General features: G+C 39.2%; 2 protein-coding genes across 7 annotated transcripts; both read right to left on the reverse strand.

Annotated features, from left to right (window-relative positions):
• Window positions 1-888: 888 nt before the first annotated feature.
• tcp11l1 (t-complex 11, testis-specific-like 1) lies at window positions 889-10,536 on the reverse strand. Of its 2 annotated transcripts, XM_040133293.1 has the most exons (11): window positions 10,401-10,536; window positions 10,219-10,305; window positions 9,787-9,912; window positions 7,385-7,517; window positions 7,162-7,282; window positions 6,693-6,913; window positions 6,274-6,410; window positions 4,832-5,010; window positions 4,495-4,676; window positions 4,080-4,252; window positions 3,702-3,925 (listed from the first exon to the last, which is right to left on the reverse strand). In XM_040133293.1, exons 3-11 carry the CDS (start codon window positions 9,902-9,904, stop codon window positions 3,702-3,704), a joined length of 1,488 nt encoding a protein of 495 aa, XP_039989227.1. In that variant the 5' UTR covers window positions 9,905-9,912; window positions 10,219-10,305; window positions 10,401-10,536. The 2 variants fall into 2 exon arrangements, with proteins under 2 accessions (XP_039989228.1, XP_039989227.1); XM_040133294.1 differs by having other exon boundaries at window positions 889-3,925; window positions 10,219-10,535.
• A 1,086-nt stretch (window positions 10,537-11,622) lies between these two features.
• Window positions 11,623-20,556, reverse strand: LOC120792713 (DEP domain-containing protein 7-like). Of its 5 annotated transcripts, none has more exons than XM_040131984.1 (12): window positions 20,348-20,555; window positions 19,811-19,996; window positions 19,470-19,611; window positions 19,210-19,305; window positions 17,899-18,092; window positions 16,941-17,142; window positions 16,462-16,634; window positions 16,043-16,201; window positions 15,713-15,855; window positions 15,410-15,535; window positions 14,418-14,493; window positions 11,623-12,099 (listed from the first exon to the last, which is right to left on the reverse strand). In XM_040131984.1, exons 1-12 carry the CDS (start codon window positions 20,490-20,492, stop codon window positions 11,888-11,890), a joined length of 1,854 nt encoding a protein of 617 aa, XP_039987918.1. In that variant the 5' UTR covers window positions 20,493-20,555; the 3' UTR covers window positions 11,623-11,887. The 5 variants fall into 5 exon arrangements, with proteins under 5 accessions (XP_039987918.1, XP_039987917.1, XP_039987919.1 ...); XM_040131983.1 differs by having other exon boundaries at window positions 16,462-16,640; XM_040131985.1 differs by having other exon boundaries at window positions 16,462-16,613; window positions 20,348-20,554.
• Window positions 20,557-21,024: the final 468 nt, after the last annotated feature.

Below are 21,024 nucleotides of genomic sequence, written 5' to 3' on the forward strand. Positions count from 1 at the left end.
CTGCACATGGCAAACAGCTAGCCTGGTCCTGTCCAAAGGTTTAACATATAAGCCCCTCTATAGCTAACTAATCAACAACGTCAACTTCATCGTAGCATGACGCGCTCAGCGTATCACCTCTTCCTAACATACAGCGACCGAGTGAACTCTAGCGGATGAAGTGCAAAAAATTGTCCAGATATAGCGACGAGCGATGTAACTTGATAAGGGGATGCGATCTTCTTTGCGCTGAGGACATGTTTTAAACAATTCCCCAGCTAGAATTTTTTTTATTTGTACACCTTTATATTGTTATTGGCTAGTGATGTTGATTAACTATCTGTTAATGTCAGTTAGGCTACAGAATAACGGAGTTATTTTACAATCTAGCTAGCACCTAGCTACTAGTCAGGTTTAAATTCATAGATTGAAATCTAAAACATGATATGCGAATAGGTTGGAGGTGCGCTTAACTTTCTCAGAAATAGAGCCAGGTCGAGCGTTTTTTTTTTTCAAACATGCAAACGTCGCTCAGCCTGTTCGCGGACGCACGGAGCAGGTTGAGATATTTTCATTAGGAAAAACTGAAGCAGTCTAATGTTCGCGTGCTCGCTCGTTCGTTCCGCATCGCGTCCAGTTATGAATCGGTGTCCTGCTTTTTTTCTCCCGCTGCGCTCACGGAACTTTCCGTTCAAAATTGTTCAAACTTTTAGACCACAGTCGAGCACATTAATGTCACTTCTCTGTCAACGACCAATCAAAATCAAGAGGGGGGCGGGGCTTACGAATAATCACTATCAACAATGGCGGAGGAGAAATTGATCCTAAGGCCTGTACTACGAGGCAAGCTCAACATACCCAGGATATCGTTTCGTTATCTGGTTTGAATAAGACTAACAACTGTGGTCACACTAAGCGGTCAAACGATGGTGGTTATCCACTCGGTAAGTCAACCCAGGTTTTCTCGAGCGCGTTCACGTGAAAGGGGTGGTGTTTGCACCATATGACCAATCGCAAACATGGACAAGTCTACTGGCAGCAAATCGGCATCTTTGACAAAGGAAGAGCAAACTATATTAGAAAAATACGAAGTTATACACATATTCCAGGTTAAAAGCAAGACTTGCAGCTGCTAAATGCAGGAATGACAGCCGGCAAAAAAAAATCGCCAAATGTGTGAATGCATAAGTTAATAGGCTCATGATATCACTGCCCCATCATTAGGGCACAAGTAGGTCTGACTATAATTACATTTGTGAATTCCATTAAATGAATGTGTTGCCTAGATGTATTCTTAGGGCGTGTATGACAATTTGGCCTTAAAAATACATAAATATAAAACATATTTCAAAGCAGTAAGTAGGCTTACTTTAATATCTTATAAGTACAACAAGTATAAGGCTTTAGTTCTTCAATCAGTCTCTGTTGTAGGATGAAATCAGTATACAAAAGCACAATGACAGGAACAAAAAATGAAATGAGGAAGACAGAAGGGGGCCCTCCTAGACAGGAGTACACTCCTGCTGAGGAATTGGCCCTCTGCAATAATGATGGTCGATCATATAAAAAAAAATAGTCAGGAAAGCTCAAGGGCTTTGACAGCCTCTGAACACTCTTCCCCTCCAAAAAGACCCTCTCACGATCCGCGCACTAAGCTCAATGGAGCAGGTTAGGTGTGCAGCAGTTACAAAGATGATGTACCCCGGTAAAGAGTGAACCACTGTCGTAACCCTGAAAACCCAGGGTTAACCCCTTCAGTTACCTCACTAACCCCAAATCCTACTTCTTAATACAGGCCTCAAGACTATAGCTCAGCTAATAGTCCAGAACAAAACCTCCAGTAAAACCACAATTTGTTGTTTTTAGACTTAAGTTTTTGTACATATTTAAAAAATGAGATACAATGTGTTAACTAGCAAGCCTCAGAGGTGCCCGTAGACTGATTTTGTAGCCTTTGGACTGAACAAAGCTAGTTGTTTTCCTGTTTGCATTCTTTGTACTAAGCTACGCAAATCCATTGCTGGCCGTAGCCTTATATTTACCAGACAGACATGAGAGTGGTATTGATGATCTCATCTAACTTTCACTTAGAAAGCTAATAAAAATTTTTTTCCCAAAATGTCAAAATATTCCTTTAACAAGCTCATTGTCATCAAGCGTTTCCAAGTTTTCTCTCCTACTATGGAATGTGCTCACATCTCTGCCTGTAGGCCTTCTCCTGGCATCTCCAGACAGTTTGGGACACCTCTGTAACTCCTAAAAATGTGCAGAGATATGGGCTGTTTTCCTGGGCTATGAACATTGATAAAATGATTCTAGGCCCAAAAGCAAGACAAATATACTTAGCTCTGAAAATTGTTGGCAAGTGAGAACTGATTTCCTACTCTATGACACCTGATAAATGAATCCTGATCCTTGTCTTGTAAACTTAATCTTTAATTAGATATTTGAGAATGTACTTCCCGGTTTTGTAAATTTCATACTATACTTAGCCAGTTTTTGGGGTTTTTTTTAGAAAGAAATCTGCTTATACTATGCAAAGTGTGGTAACCATAACAGTAAGTCTTGTTGTGGTATTTGTACTAAAACCAAGGAATTGTATTGGCATGGGTATCCAACTATATAATGATACCTAGTATGGCATTTAATTAGTCTCAAAACCTGTGCACATAAAAAACAGGTGCATGCAAATGATACAAGTACACAGAACAGTATCTGCAAAAACCGTCCTTGCAAGGAAGCATTTATGCTCTGAGTGCACAAGACTGAACATTCTGGATATCAAAAATGTAATTGTGGATATCTGAAATTGAAAGTCCAATGCACATTAATGGCAAAAGTGATGACAAGTGACGTTGTGGATATCTGTAATGACAATTGTGGATAGGAAAAATTGTGGATATCTGAAATGTTACTTTTGACTAGGAAAAACTGAATTACAGATATCTGCAATATATGCCCAGTCTAGCTGTTAAATGTTAAAACCTTCACATACTTTTTGAGGTCTTTAGACATATCTTTAGTTTAGACTTTTAAAATCAAAGTTGTAGATATCCTGAAATACAATTTTTTCTAGTAAGAATGTTATTGTGGATATCTTTAATTATCATTCTGACTATTGAGAATACAATTTTGACCAAGAGAAATGCTATTATGAATATCTAAAATGTAACTACAGAAAGGAGTGTGGTTCGATTAAAAGTTAAATCGGCTTGACGAACAATCGAACGACCCTTGAGCAGTTCCAAGTGTGTATGGAAGCTTGAGCTCGCGCTCGTCACACCCCTGTGCTCATGGGACTGCAGTTGTGCACACGGAGCAGAAATGTTGTTTTTGTGCTCGCGCTTACTGTCCTGTGTACTCGTATCGCATGCATGCACCTGGTTTTTATGCATGCGGGTTTTGAGACTAATTAAACGCCATAACCCAGCCCTGCTAGTAATACTGAACACAAGTTTATGCAAGATAACTATCTTGAGGTCACATTTATGAGGCCTGAGATTTATCAAATAAGCAACACTGTGAGTTAATGTAATAGAGTTGGTGGCCAGTATTTTTTAGTTATGTAAGTTTTAGGTGAACGCTCTAGGGAGCTGGCTTTTCTCAACTGATTACAGATCAGCTTACTCAACTAATTTCACTAAATTTTAAATGTTACTAGTGAGGGAAATTTCAAAACTACAGACCACTTTGCACATAAATATAATTCCACATTGTAGTTTTTACATCTCCGTGTCAGGACTCTCCCCTGCTGTCAGTATTTTCTGGAGAATTTTTTGGTAGAACGGGGAGAAGACCAGCTTGTTGAAGTTGACAAGGCGACTGAAGTGAACAGCAAGCTCCTTCAGCTCCCTGCTGACTGGAGCCAGACCTCCTGGGAGAGGAGGAGGGGTCTTATGTTGACTGTACTCCAGGGAAGCTAGGAGGTAGGTCTGAAGCCGAGACTCTGACAGGAGAGGAGAGGAGAGAAATTATCTGTACTTGCCAAAAAAAAAAAAAAAAAAAAAAAAGTGTGTATGTAGTACATAAATCACATTGTTGACCACATGCTGTTGGCTGTGCTCCTAACCCTAAGTCATCATAGGTGTCAGTGTTTTTACCCATCAGCTTGCGGACTGTGTTGTCTGGCTGGATGGTAGCTGAGATTTGTCCCCTCAAAATGCTCTTCCGGTCAGCAGAGAATGGAGAGTAGCCATGTTGGCTTAGACACTGACTTAGCTCAACACACAGTTTCTCTCCGATGGTCGCTAAAGCCTCATGTGCACTGAAAGATCTTAGGAAAGGCAAGAAGAAGTTATGTAAGTGTAGCAAGACAACTGTAAGTTGTAAAACTCGTCCCAACATTGAAAAGGTACATTGCATTGTACATTAAAGCTACATTAAAAGTTTAGACCACTTGACACAGCAGCACAAGCTGAAAACACAAGTTGATATAGTGAACATGTTAGGAAATTAGTGTGTGTTCCTTTATTAAACATATGAGTAATTGTTTAAAATAGAAGCAGTTATACTCACGCTGTGTGCATGTCTGCAAGCATTATATTGATGGTATTTTTAAGAGTCTCCATCAGCCCCGGGAGGCCAGAAATGGCCTCCCCTGTTGTAGTGTAGACAATCAGGAGCACAGAGGAGAGCAGAACTAACCGATCAGCCTCCAGCCTCATCTCCTGGAACCTAACCTGATCCATCAACACTGTCTATCGAAACAAAACGGTTTATGGTGGCAGATACAAACACAAGAGACAAGACTTTAAAAACACTTTAAAAAAGTGGAGAACAAGAACACATTTAAAAAAGATGCACAATTAACAGAAAGACCCAGTGATAGGCTTTCAGGACTGAGGGTGTATACCTCTGGGAAGGGGTCTGAGGTATGGTCCCACCTCAGCAGGCGTAGATACGCATGATTATGGACATTAAGGGAGAGGAGTGAGGGAGGGTCAGATGAGGCAGCACTAGAACCATCCAGCCCAGCCTCTCTCAAGCATTTCACTGTGTCCTCAAGCCACTTCTCAGTGTAGTCTAAGGCATCTAAAGAACATAGGATCATCTTATTCTTTACATCACTACTCATCACTACTCACAGTGGATTCTTGTTGTTTTCCCCATTGCTCAGCATGTTAAACCATTCACATAACAGTAGCCAATTTTAATGAAAAAGCATGAAAAATTTAAAAGACAGTTGGTGAAGTAAGACACTCCACCATTTATGCACACCAGTAATCAACAGAAGATATTTCAAGACTGCCACCATTTTATGCTTATTTTGCCTGGTGTATAGATCTTTAAGTAAACCGGATGTACTGTATATTAGTACTACCTGCAGCAATTATGTTCACTATCTTTTAATATTTCAGTTATTTTTTGCGATTAATCAATTAATTGCTTGGTCTGTAAAATGTCAGAAATACACCCAAGACATTTTTAAAAGCCAAAGGTCTTCAGATTAGTTGTTTTGTTTAAGCAACAGTCCAAAACCCAAAGATATTAAATTTACAATGAGTAAGCAGTAATTCCTCACATTTCAGATGCTGGAACCAACAAATGTTTGGCATTTTTGCAAACACAGAAATGTATGCTGCTGAATTAAAGTTGCATTAATAGATTTTTTTGGTCACTTTGGGGAAGCAGAACAAGCAGAAAACACACATTGATTGCAATCAATTGACCGTTTACACATCAAGCAGACATGGAGTAACATTAGTATTCATTTGGAGTCATGTGTTTCTGGCCACCCAACAATGGCAGCTCCAATTTACTCTCTTTCTAGCTCCTGTTCTCGTTTACACCCATTACTGGTGGAATTATCTGGCTCTTTATATGCTAAATGCTCCACTATGTTCACTAGCCAGTTGCTAACTTTGTCTTTCTGCTATTTTGTGCTGGACTGGTATTTCACAGGGGTTTTATCAGAGATTTTTTTTTTAACTAAAAATAAGCCAGCTGCAGCTGGAAATTAGGTTGATAAGAGCAGAGTTTGTGATTCAGAAAATCAAAACAATGAGCTAAAAGAGGCTAAAACAGAATGTGGAGCTGAGGGGAACTGCATAGGTGGGTGATAAATCTTTTTGGGTTTACATTACACAGTTATTTAATCAATTGTTAATATTAGAAATATTGATAAATGCAGCTTTAAAGGGAGGTGTAACACAAGTGGCTAGAGAAAGATATAGCATTGCAGACATACAGTTTTTTAAGACTATGATGAAGGGCCTTTGCTCCAGCCCAATATGTAATGCTGCTAGCATACATAACACAACAAATGACTAATTTAATCAGGGAAAGCCTCCTTACTTGGTTGTTTCTCCAGAAACTCCTGGAATTTTTTCCTCTCATACTCAACAGACTGCTGCATCAGATGAGGCCTGATGCTGGTCAGGGCAAAGTTAGCCATGTCTACCTTCATCAAGTCCAGAACTGAGAATATCGCCCTTAGAGGGAGGAGGACAAAGAAAATTAAACAGAAACTTGGAAACTATAAATATGACAATTATAATGAAATTGTACCCTCCAAAATGTCTAAAAGTCCAGCTGAGTTGCAGTTCAGCTGTTAATTTACTCTCATTAAAGCTGTATTAAGACCTGCTAGCTCGTCACTTATCACATCTAAGTTAACATTACTCCAGAACAAGCTGATTTATGCACTGTAATGGATTGGAATGAAATTACACACTTTAAAAGTAAACTAGTCCCTCTCTTGTCCCTTGGCTTACTTGAGCAGAGGCACAATATCTGAGATCTCCTTTAGCTTATTGATGTCCTTGTCTCTGCAGGGGGCGCACAGCAAGCCCATCATCCCAACGATGAACTGGGACAAGCGACCAATATCAAGAGCTCTATTCTCAGCCTGCTGCTGGATTAGAGGCAGGTCCAGAACCTCCTCGATACGGGAGCGCTGACGACCATGGCCCAGGAGCAAGAAGGACAGCAGTGTCTGGATAAGCAGAGAAAAGAGGATGATTGAAAACAGGCAGGAAAGGGAAGACAGAGTGATTAAAAGGATGGATGGATGAATAAGGAAGGGATGGATATCGTATTGAATTTCCAATTACGGTGTCCAGCTCTTGTGACCTTCTCAAAATACACACTTCTACAGGATCATTTTTGAAGTGCGAAGGTGACACTCGGGAAGGCCATCAGGACTGGTTCATTTCCTAAATAAAATGAAACCCCCTTCTTCACCTCTTTGATCTCAGCGAGTAGTTTGATGGCATGTCCGTAAGATGGTGGATCCTCCTTCAACTGTGCTTCCAAACAATCCCAGAATGCTTTGTGCATAATTTCCTTCACTCTGCGCTCCAAACTGTACAGGGGAAAAGAATGCACTGTTACTTTTACAAGAGCAAAGAACTGACTCAAAAACAAGGACTCAAGTAACAGTAACAGTATTGAATCAAATTCTCACCTTCCTTCAGGAAGTTCTGCAGGTTTGACTTGAAAAGCCTGGTTAACCATTATTTCATGAGCCAAAGCCATGTTGGTGACTCTTTCAGCAGTCTCCATCAGCTCTTCCACAGAGACAAACCTAGGGGGGCTGGCTGTGAGGGAGGGGAAATCCATTTTTAAAGAGATATTTTCATTCCAACAAATTTACACACATCACTGTATACTTAACTCCAAAAGCTAGAAACCAGAAGTTTCTTTTGGTTGAGAAAAAAATCAGAGCTGTTGCAGTGCCAACAAACTGGATTTTTAACAAATTTTCAAACAGAGTGTATTATCTTTTACTTCTAAGTGAATTTAGTGTGAATGTAGTGCAAGCAGGCATATACCAAAGACAAGATGTATTAATCCCCTCTAGTCATCCTGCTCTCAGGACATCTACAAAGCACCCTGTTCAGCACACCTGTCTTAAAGCAAAGTCTCTATTCTTGCACCCCAAGTATAATCCAATTAATTACTGTGAGCAGGAACAAGAAGTCACAGTTTCCCAAAGACATTTGTAATTTCTTCATCTGGCAAACTGAAAATTTTAGAAAACATAATAAAATTCCAAGTGAAAATACACGGACAGTGAGACTCATGGTACATTATCTAAAAGAAAACTGACAATGTTCCTGCACTATACATCTAATTTGGGTATAATTACAAATAACTGTCCAAAAAATTGTCTACTCCTAATTGCACTGCTCCAAACATTTTGTGAAAACTTTGACAAATTAATTGTTTGGTTTCTGGCTTTGTGGGATTTTTATATTAGTGTGTGGTCTACTCCAGTGTTCAGCAACCTCTGGCAGATGTGCCAAGACAGGCCTTGAAACATGGCCAAAACTCAGGCTAAGAAAGCTAAGTTGTTTTCTATACCTCATACTATATACTGGACATCATGGACAAGGATGTATTTTTCAAAGGACAAACTGTTTACTGCCTAACAGGTTATATGCCAAGCACACTGTCTAAAGTCCATTAAATGTGGTGTGTCCAGGTATAACAAACGGCAACTCTGAAAACTTTGGCCACAGCTAGAAATTATGCTATCGAATCTAATTAGCACTTTACTATAAACTGCCATTTACTGATAGTGAATATGTCAGGGAAACAGCTGTACACCACAGAGGTGTGACATCACAAAATCTGCATTGTCACCTGCTGGACATCCCCTGTAGTGAAATTTAGCAGCCTCCCAACATTGCAAACCGCTATGTCTTTATTTGTACACTCTGTCACAAACCCCAAGCTGTTCTTATTAGTTGTCAGGTCAGAGTGGGATATATTAAAGTGATGACAAGATGAGAATTACAGGAGTTGTGTTTTTGAAGAGTTAAGACAAGCAAGCACTGAAGACAGGTAGAATTTATTTGCCCAACCCTTGGGGAAATGTGTTTGTGAGGCTGGTATTTTCACTTACTTGAACATTCATGTTTCTTCTCCACCATACAAATGGAGGATTGTTTGTTTTCTTATCTAAGTCCATATTTGTGTTAATAAAGAACTGCTAAAGAGAGACTGGGGAACTGAGGTTGCCACTTACAGTATGTGATAAGAAGCAGATTGGATCCCAGCTAAAGCAATGGACTTGACAGCTTTGCAGTGCAAATCCAAGTCTAAAATACAGTGTGGACAACAGGTGTGCAAATTAAGCTCTATGATGTTCACCCAGGATGCTGGTCATCTTGACCATTTCTCTTTGAGAAGATATTTTCACACACCGTTTTATGCAAAGGTTTGGGCACCCCTGGGCAAATTACATATTTTATTGATTTTGAAGTGAAAAGGGAATGCAGAGAATTTATCAGATGCGGAATTGCCATCGGCTTAAAATTTCATATGACAATTTTAAATCTACTGTACAAGTCCTTATGAGTCAATTTAGGCCTAACAAGTTCATGAAGTTCTGAGTGTTTTACAAGTAGTGCCCAAACTTTTGCACATGCCACAGTTAGATCATTTAGTTTCTACTTTTTAAGTTCATGACATAAAAAGTTACAGTGCATTAACATTTGAAGAAAGGTTCATTTTCAATGTGTCTGCTGCAGAGCTTATTTACTTTTCTCTTTAAAAATCAACAAAATATGTAATTTGTCCAGAGGTGCACAAGGTTTTGCATACGGCCATATGTATAAAGGTCTTCTCTGCTTATCTCACAGCTGACACTCAAACACTCACAGGTTTATGAGTGTCCAACCCTCAATAACAGAGTTCAGCAAAGGCCATAGCAGTAGGAAGCTGTACTTTCTCTTCCCACCCCTAAAGACATGTAGGTTAGGCCCATTGGAGACCCTCAATTATCTACAGTACATGTGCACATGGTGGGTGCTTGCATGTTTTTTTACTTACTATATTGTTAGTTAAAAACCCATTCCTCACCTTGTGGAGTATTTGCTCGGATTGTATTCCTCACTGTTTCCTCACAAGCATCCTGTGCCCTCTCCTCCTTCGACTCCTTGTCTGCTTCACCCTCAAGGTGGTCTGCCTCCTTTGGCATGCTAGAGTCTGCAGGACAACAGAAGACTGGTCAAAGACTGGTCAAAGCTGCAGTCACCGTGATTTTTCTCGCTCAGTGAACAGTATTTATAATGAGATGGGATTTCATGTTACAGTACAAACAAGGAGAGATGCAGGTTCGTTGTTGTGATTTACAGATGATGACATCATCTAGACTAGTATAGGAGGGGGAGAGAAGTCAGTGTGCCAATGCGATGCTAAGACTGAGGTGACGGACACGGCATAGGTAAACAGAACAAAGCCTCATGGTACTGTGCCTACCTTCACACCATTATCTGCGGTAACGTTACTAACCTTGTAATCGGCAGCCCCGAGGAGAGAGGTGGGTATTGCTGTGGAGCTCAACTTATCTAACGTTTCCTTTAGTCTGCGTGATCACAACTGTCAACAACAATAACAATAACAAAGCCTTATGAGACAGCTACTCCTTCATAACACAGTCATAGCGAAATGATCACTGTCATAAATTTATTCACAAATTCATTAGCTTCCAGACACCGTCTTCAACAGAAGGAGGGCATTGTTTCATCCTGGAAAACTCGAGCCTATTTACGCCACACCACTCCTTGGAAGGGTTGCTGCTAACCAAGCGACTCTTCCTGTTTTGGGTGGGGTTAACGTGACGTAAGAGTCAAGCCCCCTCCCACGAACACACACACACACACACACACACACACACACACTTCTAAGGGTCCCCGAACACCCAGAGGTACTGGAGAACCTCTGGGAATTGTTCTGAATATTCAAAGACCAACCCTTTTATTCACCTGCTCTAGAAGTATGTAGCACGCCCAGTAACCATTCATAACACATTGGGTGAAAGTCTAACAGTACTGGGGCAACAAAAACTATATTAACTGACCACATGGTGGCGCATAAGGCAACATTAATTTTTGCTTTCTTTTCCCCCATACTGCTTTGGGTTAGCAGTAGACTTCTCAACATTTAATTATTTAGGTAGGATTTTGATTCAGTCATCATAAGATTGGGCAAGAAAAGTCTAGTTACTCTAGTCTAGAAGTTACATGGAAATTTTTGCTATGCAAATTATTTTATCCTAATTTTTTTTATTTTATTAGTTAATTGAACAGGGACAGTGCACATAAAATTTTTTGTAAATGTGCCAGAAATGGCCAAGAGACTATTTTTCATCTTTAGTCCCAAAAATCAAGTTTTCCTGTGCAGTTTTTCAACGGAGCAAATGTACATGTACATCTAGGAGGGACCAGGCAAAATTTACACTACAGGGGCCTACAAGTTCCATTCTATAATTTTCTACAATAATGTTTCTGAAATTATGTCGAGAATATCAAAAGGTAATGTCCAATTCACCAAATTAAATTTGGTTCTCACATAAGTGAGCTGGTTTAACTAAATATTGCACTCAAAATTTTATAAATTTGTCAAATTTTCACAACATACGTTGCAAGAAGATACTTTGCTACACTGTAACCAGTGGTCAGTGACGTCCATCACTCCATATTTCTCAAAATATGCTACACAAATTAACTAATATACACAAATAAGGAGACTAAGTGCAGCAGAACACACAATACAGTTACATCCACAGAATGCTAAGAACTACCTCTTGCCTCTTCTATTCCATGTTTTTCTTTTAAGCCTCACATCCATAAAAACATAAACATTAAAGCTTAATATTTATGTTAATATTTATGTTCTACATTTATACACAGCCAAGAATATACCAACTGTTTATTTTTTTCAATAATAAAACAAATACACACATACAATTGCAATCTTATGCTGTAGGTATCTTTCCCATGTATATCTAAGATTTAATGTCAGTCACAAACAATTTTTTGAATCAGTTAGCTTGTGTCTAACTGTCCAACTATTAAGCAAAAATGGAAAAGTCAAAAACTCCTCTGTAGCTACTGGTGAAACTCACTGTAGAAGATATCAGAGACAGAGGCTAAGTGCCTATATAACTGGCTTCACAAATCTACAGCACACTAACAGCAGAGTCACCAAAGTACTGGTTAAATATCTCTGGGTGGGCTTGGTAAAACTGTCCAAGTAGGCGCTTTCTCTCCTTGGCTGAGATCTTTGTATCCATGTGGATGCTGTTTAGCAGAGTCCACAGTTCCCGGTTGGTGGTTCTCTTTGTAGAGTCAGTGTAACTCCTGCTGGAAACCTGCTGACATAACATAGAGTCTGAAGGACAGAAAGACAACAGAGAACATGACTTGGTCAAAACCTAGTATATGGCTGAACTGCCCTTTATCTTTTTTCTTCTCTTACTGTTTGCCCTCATATATACACAGTATTTTAATGCAGCCAAGTTCCCGCTAAAAAGCAGTTCTCATTCACGTTTTTCTGTTTCTATTGTCAGACAAGAGAACAAGTATGAAATATTGACTGAAATGCGGCCCATTAAGTTTACATTTTAACCAGCAGCCACTTCCAAGTTGCTGCTCAACACTGCTAAAATCCTGATTTTATAACTGTGACATCATCTGACACAATCAACATACACATAAGGTAAAGACAACGGCTGTGCTGTGATTTCAGCTATATTTACTTGTAAAATGATCACTCAGAGAGAAAGTTTCAAGCTCATTTTCGTCTGTCAGCTGTCATGTGGTCAATAGAATGAGACACAGAGAGGTTTGCCTGCGGAGGGAAAGCCAGACCTTGCGCTTACGGGGCATTATTGGCAACTGTCTTGTTCAGAAAGTAGCTACGGTTTGTCCAAAAACTCGCTCGATTTGTTTCCAGGTGCTTTTGTGAAGAAATATTGCTAAAGGGGTCTGAGAAGTCGGTAAATCCAGCGACAAAGGCGCTAAGTTGGCAACACTGCCTGTAAACGCCCCCCTGATGACATAATAGAAATTATTTGCACAAATGCACTTTGAAAGAGCAATGGCCAATGGAGAAACTCCCACACCTGGACGGAAGCAACAACTGGAACATTAGAAATGCAATATTTTTTTGGCCACTTAGGGGCAGCTGAAAAAGCTGTAATCACAACATCGACACACTATCATCTTATGAAGTTAAGATGATTAGTTACGCTGCATGTGTTTGCTTATTTACAGTATGCATCCAGCAGACACAGAACATCATCAGCATTCATTTGTTTTGTGTTTCTGGCTATCTGATGAATATTACTCCCCTCTCTCTCCTTTTATCTCTGGTCTAATCTCAGCTAACTCCTGAGGGAAATATGTAGCTCTTTAGCCACTAAATGCTTCACTAAATTTACCAGCTAGTGCCAACCTCTGTCTGTCTGCCGTTTGGTAATGGACTGGCAGTGTACAATAGGTTTAGAGCTTTTTTGCTGGAAACAGCAGCCTGCTGCGTCTGAAAACAAGGTTGATGTGAAATGTCAGCGAGAACTTAAACAGTAAAGTTGTGGGTCAGAGAACCAAATGAATGAGCTGAAAGATGCTAAAAAAAAAAATTCTGTAGAGCTGAGGGGAGCTGCAGAGTCAGGTGGTGGTTGAATGTGGGTTTGTCACAATGAGCGCCCCCTGTCACAATTCATATACAGTAGTTATTTCATCCACTGTTGATGCAAAAATATTGGCTAGTGCAGTTTAAAAACATAGATATGGCATAAGGAATGAATATTAAACAAAATGTATTGGATCCAAACGAATAATTTTAGTTTTATACAAAAAGTGCAATTTAGAAGTGAAAAATATATTTTCCAGTTAGCTGGCAACTGGCAGTAACTTGTGAAAAAGTGTTGTCAGATTAGAATCAATGCCAATATTTTGCCCAATATATGTACAATGAAAAATGTGTTTAACTAGGCATCAGTGACAGCATCTTGCAGCGGAAGCTATTAAGGATTCACCGGGTTTACAAAAATATTCACAAAAAGATACCGTACCAAGAAAAATATTGCATGTTGAAAAATTTGTGCTCCTGTCCTTAAGTAATTCCAGACTTTAGGAAACATTGTAGTATTAAGTAATAAATCTTGACACAAACAAATTAAATTGTTTTTTAGACAACTGTAACTGACACATGGTGGTATTGCAATGAAATTAAAAATATCAGCAGAAACACCATGGAAATGATGGGTGATCGGACATCATTGTAAATTTAAATAATACACATCTATAAATGTAATGAGGACACACAAAGCCACAGTAATCTTTGAAATCCTTGATGGTTGAGTGGATCCAAAACCTAAGCACAGATTTGAAATTTTATTTTATTTCTGAGCTGTTCCAGGTAATAAAAGGTGTCATGTTGATTTGAATTAGGGCTTATTGTGAAAGGGTGAACAGTTTTTTTTGTTTTTTTTTTAACTGGATGTCTTGGAGTGAAATCTGCAGCTGTACCGCAGCAGCTACAGTACAGTGAGATGGTAAGATTTCTGTAGCACTATGCCCTAACATAAACTGACTTAATACTCTTGCATTTGAAGGAGAATGATGTTTTGATCTGTTATCAAAGTGTTTTGTGTTGGACTCTGCTGTTGGATACTACTCAAAGTCATTATTATTATAGTCATTTACCTGTCATATTGGGTTGCCTCCCCTGTACAAGGTTGGCGAGCTTGTCACTCACTCCTTTGTGCAGAGCCCCTGGTATCTGGAGCAAAGAGAAAAATGTCTTGGTGGCAAATCATTTAATGGCAGAAAATAGTTTGTTGATTAAATTGCACTGTAAAAATTGGCAGTTTTTTCTATTCAAGTTCCCATTTATCCTTTTCACTGAAGCCCTTACACAAATGTTTGTGACAGGAATTTCTAAACTATATTTTGCAACTGAATTTTGATTAATTTGTTTACGCAACAATGAGTTACAGCACCACTGAATGTCAAAGCTAAAAACAAACACTTCTAAGTCAGTCTTAAACAAATATGGCAAATCTGGGGCTAACCTTTTGATAACAAATTGTCAGGGCCAGACTCTGTTTTGGAGTTTGAGGAAGAGATCGAGATGTTAGGTTAAGCCTTAAAAACATAAATTTAATTAGAAGTAACACACTCATTTTGGTCTTTATCTACTTAAAGGGGAACTCCATCGATCTTATACATACAGGTCAGTTTACATGCCATTGCAGTACTACTCAGCTTGTGAGGATATTTGTGTAATGTCTTGCCTGAAAGAGCTCTGGCAAGTCTGTAAAAAATAAACTTGATGTCATGATGATGTCAGCAGGGTTCTCTCAGCTTGAGCTCGAGTGATACAAATTTATTAAAAGAAAACCATGATATACACTTGGGTTGTGGAGTTTGAAAAAGTGAATTTTTACAGGCAGGGAGGATTTAGTGAAAAAAAAATGCTATTCGTTGCATTATTGGAAATGTAGGATAAAATGTTTTTAGAGCTTGACCAATAATAGGGACTAAAAGTTAGAAAATTCAGTTTTGATCACTTTTAAAAATCTTTCACTTGTGAATCCCCCAGCTTTATGAAAGTGCAATACTAAATGGCTGGTAAATCAAGGTAAAGATCAAGGAGGATAGGAGAAATACAGTGTATTCTGACAGTGTCCCCTTACCTTGAAGATTTCTTTTATGTTGCTGAGCATGAAGACCACAATCAGGTCCTCTTTCTCCTTTGAAAGAGCCTTACTAGAGACGACTGCTCTGGAGAAAGACCTCTTCACTGCTAATCTGTTTTCCATCTAAAGGTTCAACGGCACATCTTAAATGTCAAATTACAGAAAAGACGACGGGCAGAAGTTTTCATGCTGCTTCTCAATAGCCTGCATCACATTGATGACTTTCAATGTCCACAAATTCTTCCTTTTGACATTTTAAAAATGCATTATCCAATATAAGATTTAATCACCAGCTCTAACCTCTTTATCCAGTTTTATCCCTTGTGGATCAGCTGCCAGAGACATGAATGTAAGCAGTCTGTACAGCTCATCTCTGCAGCTGGGTGGCAGCAACTTCAAGCACAGCTGTAGAGCCTCAAGAGCCTTGTCTAACTTGGCATTCACTGGGAAGGCATGAGAGACAAAAATATAAGTGATGTTGATGTTATTAAAATTGTACCTGGTGTAGAGAATCAGGCTTTGTCACTAGTCCTGGTTCACTTACAATTGACAATACGAATCTAATTATGTTGCAAAATCAGCTTTTGTTGTGACAAACCACAGTGTCTGAGGCACAATCCTAGTCCTCACCCAGCAGGTCAGTGATGGCTGTATAGATGTCAGCCATGTGCTGTGGCAGCAGTGGAGGTTTGTCTTTGTGGCTGTAGTGTTTCACCAGGGTCCTATACACCAGCAGCTTACACTGGGTCAACCCACTTTGGAATAGATGAGGCTCATCACTTTTGAAGCCTGGTATGGACAAAGAAATCAGAGACTGCACTACAGTCAGAAATAAAATAATATACATTTATATTGTGCATATCAGTTAAGGCCAATTAAAATACACACAGCTGTGTCTATTGCATGAAAAAAAAAAAACAATCCATGGAAGCTGAATAAACAAAAAAAAAAAAAAAAAAAAAAAAAAACAGTCACACAAAATCAAATCATGACAAAAGCTCAAACAGGGTTGACTGATCCCCCACACTGACACCCATCCAAGCATTTGCCTTCATCTTTGATGCTGCTACCAGCTGGGACTTGGTCACAGCTCTCCTGGTCTTGAGGGAAACAGTGAGGCAGCTCCCTGCTCAGCTCCACAACTGGCTGGTCAGAGAGGAAGTCCAGGCAGGCCAGAGCTGCACAAAGCCATTCATCCTCCCTGAGATATAAAGAGGAATACCAGAACATATACAAGGAAAAAGTTTATTAGATTAAAATAAAAACACTATATATTGCTGTAAAATTATTAATAAAAGGATTTCCACCAGGTGTTGGTCAGACAGACATTTAGTTAGTTAGAAATTTCAGGAAGTATGCAAATTCACTGTCATGCTGAGAGTAAGATTAGGAGACCAAGGTATACTTCTTTAATCTGACAAGATAAAATTTGCATATATAGCAACCACCTAAGGAGGCAGCTACAGAAGGACATAAAATAAAAATGTGCAGTCACAAAATAGCATATTATTTTCAAAGCCAAACATACTGTGTCTCCCTGAAGGCCTTGAGGATCTTTCTGTCCAGCTGGTTGCTGTTGTAGATCAGGTGTGGGTTGCGGTGAGCCAGCAGGTGTGATGGAAGAGGAGACGATGCAGTCTGGCTGCACTGAAGTACCCCTTCCAGTAGGGGGAGCTCCACCAGGTTTAGCAGCCTGATCAGAGTCTGTTCCTGCCACACCTCATCAACCACTGGAGTGGAGCAAGACAAAAAATTACAAAAAACATATTGTGCAATTTTATAATCTCTAATCCAGGGGAAAAAATGTAGCTATGTTATTTATGTTTATGTTATTTTATGTTTTTCTGTGTCTGTTGTCAAACAATGGAATAAGTATGAAATAGTGACCGTAATGCGTTCCACTGAGACTACATGTTAACCAGCAGTCAGTTCCAAGCCATTTCCAAGCTGCTTCTCTGCACTGCTAAAACCCTGATTTTATAACCGTGATGTCGTCTGGCAAAAAACACATAAGTTAAAGACAACAGCTGTGCTGGGATTTCGGCTATGTTTATTTGTAAAATTATCACTCAGAGAAGGTTAGAAGCTTATTCACCTCTGTTCTGCTGCTGTCCAGTCATTTGAAAGCGAGAATACATAGAGATGTATGCCATTTTGAGAGAGCAACGGCCAATGGGGAAACTCCAACACTCGGGGAGCTGACCAATTCTGCAAATTAGGTCTCAATTACGTGGCTTTCGGATGACCAATGGTGTAACTTAGTCACTCAGTCAGTCAATCACAGACATTCGTATTTAGAGCGCTGACCCTGCTGTTGCAGTCCAGCCAAAAAAAGGAATCAATTTATGTTTGCTAAATTAAGAGGACACGTCTGCCCCCATCTCCTTCAAAATCTACACCTGTGCTTTAAGGTAATAAAGACAAAACAAAAGTGGCACATGGTGATGAAACACACGTAATTAGATGACTGACTTGACATGACTTACATGATTGTGGTAAAACAGAGTCAGTATGCACTCTGCTGGGACTCAGATGCAGATTGTCGACCACAGCCTCTAATGACAATCCGGCGGTGACATGAGTGTCCAGCTGAATGTTTGCTTTTGTGGATATCTGAGTGAATTTGACAGGGTTGGACATGTGAACATGCGACGCAGTGGAAAATGTCTGCTCTTCCTGCCTGAAAAGCAAAACACAGACAATTGAGAGCTCGATTTGATGACACGGTGGAAAACATTCTGAGAATTCTAGTACAGATTATAAGATGATATATACAATAAGTGGATAAAGATTTTACTTCTTGTAGATATTTATTAATATCTCTTCTTGGATTAGGCCATTGTGGGCAATGTTGCAAATGATTGAATAGGACTGTATAATGCCAACAATGGTTTTTACAGAACTTTTGCATCAATCTGATGAAGTAATTTGTCAGATATTTAATTAACTTGATAATCAAAACATTCATATCTGGTCATTTTATCTTTAACGTTTTTTCAATAAAATTTCCAGAAAATTTACTATATCATGATTTTTACCACTATTATGGTATAAAATGTTGTATATCATGATCAAAGATTTTATTCATACTCCCCATTTCTAGTTCTAGCCAAGATGGGTGATCCATATTAGATTCAGACTAATAACATTAACTGTCAACCTCAACCAGTCATCTCCTTCAAACTGTGCTCATACTTTTCTGATAAAGAAAACATTTGCATAAGAGATTCGTAGAAAATAGTTCACTCAGGGCTCCTGACTACACATTTAACAATATTAAACAGCATTATACCATTGTGGCATACCTTAATTTTGCAAGTACACTCTTCTTCATATGCCTCCATTAAAAGTCAGCCATAAGATTTTTTGGCCTTAATTTGAGAGATCATTCAACCCAATCCCAGTTTTCAGACCGAGAGAAACACTTCCAAATGACAAAATATAAGTATTTAATTTTATCTATGTACCTTTTTGCTGGATTCTGTAGCACTTAAACCAAAAAAAAAGAGCCTATATGGGTGACAGTTCTTGAAGCTGTGTAGATATACACAGTGTAAAATATCTAATACAGTAGTTCTGCAATAAACCCTGTCTTTAAGCAGTCACAATGTTTAGTTTTGACACTGTATGAAATAGGTGTTGGCTCAAATCTACGGTCATTTTAGAGGCTGGCAGGCATATCTAATATTTTGTTAACCTCAATGTATTGAAAAGCATTACACATGTAAAAACTGGCAACTTAGTGTATGATACATTTGCTTACAGCTAGCAAAATGAGGTTTGACGTTATTTCATACCTGTCTGAATGAGCACTGCAGAAGAGTTTTTGGATCCCATTCACAAGCACACATCTCTCCAGCTCATCAACTGAAGGCATGTGCACATTTACAAATCTGTGTGTAAAATTTTAAAGGCAGATAAAAGTCTACTATGTGAACACACTCACAGCCCATATGGTTGACAGCTAGAAACTTTTTTTCACTGTGATGTCATAAAGGAGTATCACTCTGAAGTGGGCGTAAACAGAAACAAAAGTGTGGCTTTGTGTGTATCTAACCTGTAAAGAGCACTCTTGCTGTCCTGAAAGGCATCCTGCTTCTTGTCTTTTCCAAACACTTTGGTTCCCACTGCCTCAAACACGTTACAGTCCAATAGGGCCTGGCACACACACACCACTTCGTCCCGTGACACTCTGACACCTTTAGTTTTAGCCAAACAAAGTTTTGAATAGCAAATTGCTGAATGTCTTCTGATGTGACAAATAAAAACAGGGAATTATGGAGGATGGTTGAGGTAAAATAGAACCCTCCAATGACCCAATTATTTAATGTAAAATTTGAGAAAATAATACAGAATGCTACCATTAATAAAAACCCATTGTCTGGCCCAAACACACACCCTCTACGCCCTTGACGTGGTTAATATAATCTGTCGCCACATCAACAGCCTCTGAGCCGAGGAAACAGTCACTGTGGGACTTGAGGTGTACTCGTCGACGCTTCACCGTCACACAAGACCTGAGGTGCGAGATCAGGCCACTCCACAGGGTAGAAGACTGTACTGGTTTACTGGCAACTCCACGAGCTAGGAGGAAGTCACAGAAAAACATGACCCAAGGAGACCAACCTCCGTCACTTCTTATTTGTACAAATGACCTGTGCAGTGTTGGCGTACAGATAAGACCATTTTAGAGCAGAACACGGGTGAAAAAAGAGAAAAGAATAAGATCAGTGGAGAAATGGCTAGAATCCGTTTTTGAGGAGCAGCGGTGATTTGGGCTTAATTATTAAAATCAGAGGGGCTGACCACTTTTCATTTCTGTGCCACAACTTAAAAATTCTCCTTCGGTGATCAGCATGAAACATTTTCAGGTGTACGAACAGGCCTCCATGAGCTGCAGAAATGCCATCGCGCTGAAACGCGTCTTTATCTTACCTTGAGGACGCACACGCAGTTTCTCTGCAAGGTTCAACGCGGCAGCTCTTTCCTTTATTGAAGCCATACTGACCAAATGATGGAAAAACAAAAAGGCAAACACTTCTCGAGTAGATAAAAAAAAGGGCAGACAAGCAGGAACCATGTCAAAGCAGAAGCACCTTTAATATATTTGCAACTTTCAATTTAAACCACTAGATGGCACCAATCACAAAACTACTATGCTAAGCTCACTTCTCTGACACAGTAGTTTAATTCTGTGCCTGACCTTTTGATACATACTGTTATGTCCCACGGTGTTTGCTTGACTTCATGGTAACCTATGTGCTGAAACACACGCTAAAGAATTTTAATGAATGGGAAATGGACACAGATCAGACTCCACAGTTAGTCCTTGGCCATGCTGCCTTCATCTGCTCAAGGAGAATTTAGCGTTTTCTAAGAGTCAGAGATGGGAGCATCATTGTTATAAGGGATGCAGCAGGGATATACAATAGTTAAGGATTGATAATAAAAGATAATGTTATTTTTTCGATTCTCAATTAATTGTTATCACTGTATATTTAAATATATTCACACTTTAGTTAATTCAGTCTGTACAGTCTTTTTCATTGGTTGTTAATGCAACCAATGATAAATAGGTATTATAGTTTTAATTTGTACCCTCCATGTATTTG

The sequence above is a fragment of the Xiphias gladius genome, chromosome 8 (genome assembly GCF_016859285.1).
Source record: "Xiphias gladius isolate SHS-SW01 ecotype Sanya breed wild chromosome 8, ASM1685928v1, whole genome shotgun sequence".
In the NCBI taxonomy this organism is placed as follows: Eukaryota; Metazoa; Chordata; class Actinopteri; order Istiophoriformes; family Xiphiidae; genus Xiphias; species Xiphias gladius.

What these genes read in the sequence shown, in the direction of transcription:
- tcp11l1 (XM_040133294.1), bottom strand. Translation starts at nt 9,904, where the DNA reads ATGCCAAAGGAGGCAGACCACCTTGAGGGTGAAGCAGACAAGGAGTCG. An exon ending in GTTTCTGGAGAAACAACCAA is followed by an intron (nt 5,011 to 6,273) that starts GTAAGGAGGCTT and finishes TATGTTCTTTAG; the next exon opens with ATGCCTTAGACTACACTGAG. An exon ending in CACAGTCCGCAAGCTGATGG is followed by an intron (nt 3,926 to 4,079) that starts GTAAAAACACTG and finishes CTCTCCTGTCAG; the next exon opens with AGTCTCGGCTTCAGACCTAC.
- LOC120792713 (XM_040131983.1), bottom strand. Translation starts at nt 20,492, where the DNA reads ATGGTTCCTGCTTGTCTGCCCTTTTTTTTATCTACTCGAGAAGTGTTT. An exon ending in CCACGTCAAGGGCGTAGAGG is followed by an intron (nt 19,612 to 19,810) that starts GTGTGTGTTTGG and finishes CTAAAACTAAAG; the next exon opens with GTGTCAGAGTGTCACGGGAC. An exon ending in AAGGCCTTCAGGGAGACACA is followed by an intron (nt 16,641 to 16,940) that starts GTATGTTTGGCT and finishes TTCCTTGTATAT; the next exon opens with GTTCTGGTATTCCTCTTTAT.